General features: G+C 35.9%; 2 protein-coding genes across 2 annotated transcripts; one reads left to right on the top strand and one right to left on the bottom strand.

Annotated features, from left to right (window-relative positions):
• Positions 1–900: 900 nt before the first annotated feature.
• LOC100799032 (U-box domain-containing protein 33) lies at positions 901–6,725 on the top strand. The gene is made up of 7 exons (XM_006590923.4): positions 901–1,296; positions 1,512–1,630; positions 2,239–2,348; positions 2,682–3,192; positions 3,654–4,205; positions 5,324–6,046; positions 6,326–6,725. Exons 1-7 carry the CDS (start codon positions 1,134–1,136, stop codon positions 6,506–6,508), a joined length of 2,361 nt encoding a protein of 786 aa, XP_006590986.1. The 5' UTR covers positions 901–1,133; the 3' UTR covers positions 6,509–6,725.
• Positions 6,726–7,028: 303 nt separating this feature from the next.
• Positions 7,029–8,821, bottom strand: LOC100811093 (epsin-3). Its single transcript, XM_003537946.5, has 4 exons — positions 8,508–8,821; positions 8,219–8,341; positions 7,937–8,098; positions 7,029–7,841 (listed from the first exon to the last, which is right to left on the bottom strand). The coding sequence occupies exons 1-4, from the start codon at positions 8,648–8,650 to the stop codon at positions 7,259–7,261; spliced, it is 1,011 nt and encodes a 336-aa protein (XP_003537994.1). The 5' UTR covers positions 8,651–8,821; the 3' UTR covers positions 7,029–7,258.
• Positions 8,822–9,539: the final 718 nt, after the last annotated feature.

The following is a 9,539-nucleotide window of genomic DNA, read 5'->3' as shown; positions in this document are numbered from 1 at the left end:
ATAATTTAAAATTAAAATAAAATATTTAATTAAACAGAAATATGTTAATTTAAAAATAAAGAGTCAGGTTTACAAGTTAGATGTTGATTATTTTTATATATGTTTTCTTACAAATTTATAATTAAATTAAAAATAATAATTTAACCTATTTCCATCCACCCTCCCATTCTAATTTCACCGGAACCAAACAGGGGTCACTGTCTCTTCGATCACCTACCGTTTGGAGATTTCTGCCGGTTAGGTATCAGTATATTCCATCTCCTTCATAATCAAACTAAAGTTATTATTTTAAATAGCATACCAAATATTTCCAACTTTAAATTGCTAAGAAGATAAGAATATCCACCCTATGGAATGCCCCGTCGGGGTAATGAATAACATCAAATGAAAAAAAAATCTATTAAAAATTAATCATATAAATTTCAAATTTTAACTTATAATTAGAAAGCCATTTTTTCCGTTAATTTCTTCACCACTTTAATAATTTTATCAAGCACACTAGAAGAAAAAGTTTTTCCTCATCCTCGACCCTGCAAAAAAATTTAGCATATGCAAACATTCACTAAATATTTTTGATTCATATCTAAACATTCAGTTGATATTTTTTTTTCAAAAGAGATTCATTTGATATTTTGAACTCAAAACTTTGAAGATAATGCTAGTAAGTAATAGCTTTCACCGAAAGCATTAATTGAAAGTAAAAAATAAAAAGTTTTTTCACAAATTCTAATTACTATCTTCAATATACTAATTAAAAAATTAATACTGTCTATTCATTTAAATTAACATTTCTTAAAATGTTTTCTTACGTCCAACACCAAAAGCTTTTGTTGTAATGTTACTTTTTACGAGTCTTACAACATGGATCTACCAAAAGCTACTAAATTTTGTTTCCTGCAGACCACACAACACACAGTAAAGACAGAAGTGAGACACCACACGGCATCTGAGTCAGTGTCAAAGTCAAGCCTTTCACTTTTGAGTTTCAAGAGAAAAAATATCACTGAAAAAAAATCCATCTTAACTCAATCCTCAAAATTCCCTTTCCCATTACTTTTCCTTCAACAATGGACCTCTCTCATCATCTTGCTCGCCATCATGCCCTCTAACTCTAACTAACAATCTTCTACCTCATGGCCATGGATGAGTATGAATGTCATGAGATGGTCCACGTGGCAGTTGGCAAGTCCCTCAAGAAAGCCGCCACTTTGCTTCAATGGTGTTTTACCCATTTCAGCAAACCACAGATTTTCTTACTTCATGTTCACCAACCTTCTACTATGATCCCCACACTGTGTAAGTCCTGGTCTTTTATGTTCATGTGTGTGCACTTCTTTTGAATTTGGATTGGTTTTTTGGTTCCCTTTGAGTTTTTGCTGTGCCAACTTAGCTTCTTTTTTTTTTCTATTTTGGCAAGCATAAGGTTGAAAATTGAAATATAGTATATGCTTATTGGGATATTTTCATCCTATCCCGTGAGTTGATTCATTTAAAGTTGAAATCTTGTGCAGTGGGGAAATTGCCAGCATCCCAAGCTAGTCCTGAAGTGGTGTCTGCTTATAGAATAGAAGAAAAAGAAGACACCAAGAGGCTTTTGGAGAAGTACTTGAGCCTTTGCCGTGCTGCTAAGGTATGCATGCATGTCTTTGCGTGTGTGTGTGTTTTATTCGTCAAAATGTTAGTTTTTGTTAGAATGTTAGTGGGGAGATTCAAAATCCACAATCTCTCTCCCTTTCTCCCTTCAATCCTTAAACCCCCCCCCCCCCCCCACCTTCCCAACGAATAGGAAATTGTAGGTTATAATTTTAATGCTGATTTCTGCTTGCTCATCTGTTATTTTTTTCTTAATTTCATTTATGAAAAGAAGTTACTTTTTTTATAAAAAAAATAAAAATTTACGGCCTTTGGAAATGTTTTCTGGTAAAGCTTTAGAAAATGTGTGTGTGGGAACCACAAATGTCGTTCCAGGGGCCATATTTTCCCACCCTGCCGAGTGTTGCTCCGGGGAGGCAAATATGATTTGCGGGTGACATGATACTGCTTTTAGCCACATTTTTTAAAATCCCGTTAGTTACCATTCTGTTTTCATGTTTTCTTCCTTCTGAATATGTGAACTTTGTGAAGAATTATAACTGAAATTTGTTTTTGTTGAAACTATCTCATTTTCTACTCTTTACAATGCAATTTGTTTGAAGACGACAATTATTTGTGGTCTTTGTTAAAGCAATTTCTTTTCAGGTTAAGGCAAGCAGTGTCATTGGTGAAGCTGATCAAGTCCAGAAAGGGATTGTTGACTTGGTTACTGTGCATAATGTCAGGAAGCTTGTTATTGGAGCAATACCAGAAAAGTAAGTAATGCATTGACTGCCAACAAATTCTGTTAGTCAGAGGGAATGTTTGTTTATGCCAATATAGAATTGTCTAGTTTGTATGCATTGAACTTGGCTTATTCACTTGTTTATTCCATTCTAGTTGATAGGTTCCTATGATTGGAAAATTTGATGTTTTTCTCTTATCTCTATGTCTGTCATTTCTATAGAAACTTACACATCTATGCCTTCCTCTGCTCTTATAACTTTGAACCATACTATCTACTTCAATCATTTCCTTTATTGTACCTTTTCTTTCATAAAAGGGATGAATAAATGTTTCCCTTTATAAAAACAATGGAAAAAATGCAGTTGCATGAAAATCAAAAGGAATTCCAGCAAAGCAAATTATGCTGCCAAAAATGCTCCCCCATTCTGTGAAATATGGTTTGTCTATAATGGTAAGCACATTTGGACAAGAGAAGCTTCCGAAACACCTCGTTCTTTGTCTTCACGTGCCCAACCTGAGACTACAACTGCAGAGAGTTTGAGTTGCAGATCTTTTCATGATGGTACGAAAGAATTGTTACATTCAGAATGTCTTCAATTAAATTCTACAAAGACTACAAGAAGTATGGTTCAGAGTGAAATCATTGAAGCAGAAGCTACTTTTTCATCCAAATCATCCAGTTGTAATAGTCATTGTTCTCCCCAACATTCGGCCGGTTGGTATTTAGATACTCATTCAGAGTTTGAGGAAGAAACAATTGATAGTCAACTTATTGAAACCAAGAGAGAAGCTAAGGCTGCAACAGACAAGGCCCTAGCAGAGCTGTTGAAGAGCAAAAGGTTGGAAGTCAAAGCCATTGAAGCCATTAGTAAGGTATGCATAACCTAATGTAATTGGACTTTTGATAGCACAGAAGCTTATTCACCTTGTTCTTATTGTAAGGAAAGAAGCCAAAGAAATTCTTGCTTGCCATGAGGGGTCAAGTATACTTTCTTTTCTAACATATCTAAGAAACATCGATAAAGTATTCCATGAAGATTCAAGAGAGAAGCCATCTGCAAAATAGTTGGATTCTGTAAATAATTTTTCTGAAACTTAAATGTTTTCTTGTCAAAATCTTAGAACAGACTGGGAAGCAACAACACGAACTGAATTTCCCAAATTACTATAAATTAAAGTATCCAAATTTATTGTTAAGAAATTTCATGGACACAAAGCTATGTGATTTCACAGCATATCTCAAAATTAATGACTAGTGATTATATTTAATGTAGTCTTTTGCTGTTTTTTCTCAAGACTTCTGTTCCAACACAAGTAACATGTACTTTCTTCAGGTCAACTTTTTTGAGTCTGCCCATGCACATGAAGTAAAGCTCAGAAAAGAGGCTGAGGATGCACTAAGAGCTACAATACAGGAGCAACAGATGTTCTTGGATGAGAAAGAAGAAATTGCTAGGGAGTTGGAAAGGACTGTGAGAAGTATTTCCCTTCTAGGCAATTGTGCACATGAAACCAACCATAAGCGAGATGAAGCTGAAAATGAACTATCACTAATTCAAGCATCCATCTCAAACCTGTGGCATGAAAAGCAGCAAATCAGGCAGCAGAAAATGGAAGCCCTACACTGGCTTGAGCGGTGGAAAAGTTGCGGACAAGTTGGAGCAGATCACTGCAATGGAGTCATTGGGTTTGCTGAAGAATTCCCTGAGCTTGCCGAATTTTCATTATCAGATCTTCAAAATGCCACATGCAATTTTTCTGAGAGTTTCAAAGTTATGGAGGGTGGATATGGTTCTATTTATAAGGGGGAAATGTTGGGTAGAACAGTTGCTATAAGGAAGCTCCATCCACACAACATGCAAGGATCATCAGAGTTTCATCAAGAGGTCAGTTCTCCCATAACAGCCTTTCTGCTTTTGAAATAGTTTATCTTAAATTCTTTAGAGCTTGAGAGGACCAGTGGCAGAAACATAATTTAGAGGCTTTTGAATTTTTAATTGATTTCACAGCCGGGACAACCACATTTAATCTCCTAAACAATCCTTTGAAGGTAATCAAGTTAGGTCCCATGTTAGCTTGTCATATAAACACTTTAGAAAATCCAAGTCTAATTCTATGAAATGTATATCCTTGACATAACTTTGGATTCTCTTGATTTTTCTAGATTAAATACCATCTAGTCAGGTGGATTCTCTTGATTTCTCTTGAAGCAATTTACATAACCATAAATTTTCTTCAAGATCTATTTATACTTTTTTCTCAGTAATTTTCTCTTATTACCATGTTAAATACCTTTATGAAGAAGATCAGGCTTTTCTAATAATTGGGTCATGCAACAACAACAAAAGACTTATCCCACTATGCAACGCAAGGTTAACTATATGGATCACACATCATTGGACTCGATTAAAAACCAAATTCTCAGAGATTATTCAACATGAGATCCCTCCTAACACTTTTCTCTAATGTCTGCATGGGTCTCTCTTTCCCCCTTTTTATAAGACTAAAAATCGTGCTATATGCTCTCCTCCGCCAATGCTTCAAATAACCTTCTCTGCACGTGTTCAAATCACCTTTACCAATTTTCTATAATTTTTTCTTAATTGATGCCTCACCAATATCTGCTCGTACAAAATAATTTTTTTTATTTCGTCCTTTATTGTGTGATCACACATCCATCTTAACATTCTCATTTATGTTATTCCCATTTTTTCTCTTGTTGTCCTTATAAAGTCTAACATGCACTACCATAAAGTATAGTTGGATGTATATTATTACAATAAGACTTTCCTTTGAACTTAGCAGATAATTTGTGATCACAAATAACTCATGATGCCTTTTTCCATTTTAACCATTTTGCTTGCATCTTGTGTGCGACATCCCCATTAATTTTTCTCTTATTTTTTTTATAAATATTTTATTGTTTTCTTTATTGACTTGATTGTCCAGCATATAGTGTGTTTGTTTGATCCAACTAATGTTTATGCTTGTGTTGTGTGATCAGGCTCAAATTCTTGGTAGTCTCCAACACCCTCATCTGGTTACTTTGCTTGGTGTTTGCCCTGAAGCCTGGTCATTTGTATATGAGTACTTGCCCAGTGGAAGTCTCCAAGATTATCTATTCCGAAAAAGCAGTTTTCTGCCATTGACTAGGAACATCCGAGCACAATGGATTGCCGAAATTGCTACAGCTCTCTGCTTCTTGCATTCTTCAAAACCTGAAACTATTATCCACGGTGGTCTGACTCTTGAAACTGTCCTTCTGGACTCTGCACTTAGTTGCAAGATATGTGAATTTGGGTTCAGCAGGCTGGTGAAAGAGGAGTCAGTTTATCTTCCTAACTTCCACTTCAGCACTGAGCCAAAGGGTTCTTTTACATATACAGATCCTGAATTTCAGAGAACTGGAGTACTGACACCTAAGTCTGACATATACTCTTTTGGAATCATCATTTTGCAACTCCTCACTGGTAGGACTCCAGTTGGATTAGTGGGTGAAGTACGGAGAGCAGTTTCTTGTGGAAAATTGTATCCAATTTTGGATTCTTCAGCTGGAGAATGGAATTCCACCATGGCAACACGATTGGCTGAACTAGGATTGCAATGCTGCCAACTGAACAGTAGAGTCAGACCAGAGTTAACACCTTCTCTAGTGAGAGAATTGAAGCAGTTGCTTGTTTTAGAAGAGCGACCTGTACCATCTTTTTTCTTGTGTCCAATCTTTCAGGTAACTGTCCCTTTTTGTTGTTATTTATATAACTAGGTTTAGTAGTAATACTAATGCAATAACTTAATGAAATGCATACTATAGTTGATGAACCAACCAGTTCCATGATGTTAACCAGGGCTACTAGACTTGCTTAACTCTACAGTGATTGTCTCTAAGCATTCTTAATTTCTTGGGAGGGCTATAAAAACTTGGGCACGGGCATGAGTTGAAGAGAAACCAATTTTCTTCTCAGTTACTGTATGTATGTGGCTCATGTTTATTTGGTTCATTCTTCAGGAAATAATGCATGATCCTCAAGTTGCAGCAGACGGATTTACTTATGAAGGGAAGGCCATAAGTGAATGGCTGGAAAATGGACATGAAACTTCTCCTATGACTAATTTAAAATTGACTCACCTGAATCTCACTCCCAATCATGCACTTCGACTTGCTATCCAAGGCTGGCTTTGCAAATCTTGAAGTTTTATTAATTCATTTATGAATGTTGTAAATATCTACATATCTATTTTTTTTGCTTGATTACATTGCCTTTCTTTGTTGCTTTCTAGCTCAAATCAATCACCATAGTGTTTGATGATAGAGGATTAGTTGATTTCTATTGTTTATGCTATCCTGAATGAGTCTTGTACGTTCTGACTGACCTATTGTACATTCAAAATTACAACTTGAGAACTAATAGAATTTTATACGGAGATGAGTTGTAATACTTTGAATCTTGTAGTGAATGATTTGCTGATATAGAAAAATCTTAGGAAATTGCTTTAATCTATTTATTGTCTAGAACAACTTACTTAAACAAACCTTTTAGCACATAATAAACAAGATGCCATTTTCCCAAAGTAATCAATGATTGTCTAAACCCCCCCGTTTTAAGACACTTCTTGGAGCGCCTTAAAAACAGGTCATGTGATTGCCGTTAAAGTGGCCACGGAAGGTTGAATCTCTACGCAGATTAAATATACAGAAATACAATCCAAAATGACAAAATTTCTCTTTGTTGAGTAACAAACCGTGATAGAGGGGAAATTCTAGCAGTAACATAATGGTTGCCCATATCCATCAAATATGAATACATGTACCATAAGACGTTCTTTAGACTATGCTCTTCTGAATTGAAAATGCAATATTTGCTAACAACTTGAACTTGGTGGGTTCATTTAAATCTTCAAATTGCTTCAACACCCTTGTAGTATACTAGTATTTCCGTCTCTAGCAAGCCGAAAGCAAAGAGGCAGTGGCATGCATTTCTGCTGAACTGAAGGGGTGATCATCTTCTGTTCTGATGATTCCAAGCTTGGAATCCTCTTCACCACAATCCAAAAGTGCTTTGGACTCCCCATTCAAGTTCCATAGATGGAACTCCTCCTTGCTAGGCTCCATGTTTTCTTTAGAACTTGTTTCAGATTTCGGAAGCATTTGATTGTTGCCAAGATCATCATCCTGGTATTCCTTGGCTTCCACACTACCCAATGACTTAAAAGTTTCACCTTGATGGCTAGGAGATTTGACAGCCACTGTGTCCACATTCACAACATTGTTTGAACAAGAGGAATGGTTTTCCTGATCTTCATGGTTGTTTAAGTCTGAGTCATATCTCTTAAGTGTGGTTGGCAATGATTTCTCACGTAGAACACCTTGTGCCGGAGTTGACCGATGAGAGAAACTTCCGAAACCTTCAATCCCTCTAGATAACCTTCTAGCATTTTTTCTCTCTTCCTTGAGAAGAGTCCCTTTTTCCAGCAGTTTCATTATCCTCTCAGATTTCTTTCTCACAGTTAGGCCCCAATTAAACCTGCAAACACTCAAAATGCACCCATTGTCTTGTCAAGAAGGAGAAAATTAATAACCATAGATTTTTAGGCAGGAGATGCAAAAATAAGAACATACCCAGTGTCATCAATATACTGAAAACCTTTCATTTGGCTAATGACATCTTTGTCACTCTTAAATTCCTCCGCAACACTCTCTGGTCCATGAGTCAACAAGTGCTCAAGCACGATCAGGGAATTGTAAGAGATCCTCCAATTCTTCTTTTCAAATTTAAGAAACCTGTTTTAGAATTGTACATGTCATTCATCCCTGATTGGTTGATCTATATTCTACACATGATTGATTGATTGACACAAAAGTGGGAAACGTGGTAAGGAAAACAAAGGGACCTGGAAATACCTTTTATGCAGAATCTCCACAATCCTCCAATAATCGTCTAGCTCAAAAGCATCCCTTGAAATTGATCTGAGAGTTCTGGCATCTGGGGCCCATGGATTTCCACTTGTTGCCTCTTCTGTCATCCTGTAAATAGAAAAACACATCCATACATAGGGAAAATAAAATATAAAATATATATTAGAAATCCAAGAACTAGTTTTGGTTATGAAACAAAATTGAAGGGTGATCACTGATCAACAAAATAACAAATCAAAATCTCATGATGATGCCATAAAAGAGTTAGACTTACAGTTCTGCAGGGGTGACATCTGTTAGAGCTAATCTAGCAGTCTTAATTTTCTCCTTGAAGAAGAAAGAAGCTTGCTTTTTGAATTCATGGAACAAGGGTGTGCTCATTTTGCTGCTGTTAGTTTTGTTCAACGCTATGGACATGTCTGAACTTATTCCATTTGGGATGCAACAGAGAAAAAAAATGAGAAGAGAGTGGTTTTGGTTTGGATTGTGATAATAAGTAAAGCAAGCTGAGGTCACAAGTTACAACTAATCCTTTAAAATAGTAACAAAAATCAACACATTAATTACCAAATGACGTGACACTGTGGCAACATTGATAGTCTGTGAGTGGGGAAAAAATACTATACAATTTAAACCGTACGGTGATTTATGAAAGCAAAGTGAGTGACTTTTACGCTTGGACTTTGGCATAGAGAATTTTGATTTGCACATGACGCATAGTCAAGTTGCAATTAGTTTAGTTTTATTTTTATTTTTTTCCCCAGTATTTGAAATTGCAGACGCGTATGCGAATAAGTCAAGATCTTGAGGGTCATCACTTGGGACGGGTGGTGGTGTTTGAATTTTAAATTTGATTATTGTGAATAAGTCAGAGTTCAAGTTTTCCCTCCTTCCAGAAGGGTTAGGCATGAGACAGTAAGTACGTGGGTGAAGGTTAGCCAAACTGGTATGTCAAAATCATGCATGACATTAGGGACCACCAATACCATATTACCATGTCCACATTCTATAATATGAAAAAATTATAATTGTAATTCATGCTTGCATTTTAATTCAAAACTTTCATTCTACTTTATCAAACAGTCAATGGGAGTGTTTGGTTTAAAGGGGTGAATGTTTGATGCAATTGAATTGATGTGATTTAAGAATGAATGTTGCAATATGGGTGTTTGTTAGGGGTTAATTGGAACGACAATTTTTGAAAGAAAAAAAAAAGGATCTGGAGGGTAAAACTTTCACCAAAAAATGAGATAAAATGAGGTGAAAGTAGAAAGAGAAGAGACCTTATGAATTGTTGTAGAAGAGA

This window comes from Glycine max, chromosome 11, assembly GCF_000004515.6.
Source record: "Glycine max cultivar Williams 82 chromosome 11, Glycine_max_v4.0, whole genome shotgun sequence".
NCBI classification, from domain to species: domain Eukaryota; kingdom Viridiplantae; phylum Streptophyta; class Magnoliopsida; order Fabales; family Fabaceae; genus Glycine; species Glycine max.
The sequence above is the reverse complement of the archived record's forward strand: the minus strand, read 5'-3'. Positions and strand labels throughout refer to the sequence as shown.

What these genes read in the sequence shown, in the direction of transcription:
- LOC100799032 (XM_006590923.4), top strand. Translation starts at nt 1,134, where the DNA reads ATGGCCATGGATGAGTATGAATGTCATGAGATGGTCCACGTGGCAGTT. An exon ending in GCCTTTGCCGTGCTGCTAAG is followed by an intron (nt 1,631 to 2,238) that starts GTATGCATGCAT and finishes ATTTCTTTTCAG; the next exon opens with GTTAAGGCAAGCAGTGTCAT. An exon ending in CCATTGAAGCCATTAGTAAG is followed by an intron (nt 3,193 to 3,653) that starts GTATGCATAACC and finishes TACTTTCTTCAG; the next exon opens with GTCAACTTTTTTGAGTCTGC.
- LOC100811093 (XM_003537946.5), bottom strand. Translation starts at nt 8,650, where the DNA reads ATGTCCATAGCGTTGAACAAAACTAACAGCAGCAAAATGAGCACACCC. An exon ending in GATGTCACCCCTGCAGAACT is followed by an intron (nt 8,342 to 8,507) that starts GTAAGTCTAACT and finishes TTCTATTTACAG; the next exon opens with GATGACAGAAGAGGCAACAA. An exon ending in CAGTATATTGATGACACTGG is followed by an intron (nt 7,842 to 7,936) that starts GTATGTTCTTAT and finishes GAGTGTTTGCAG; the next exon opens with GTTTAATTGGGGCCTAACTG.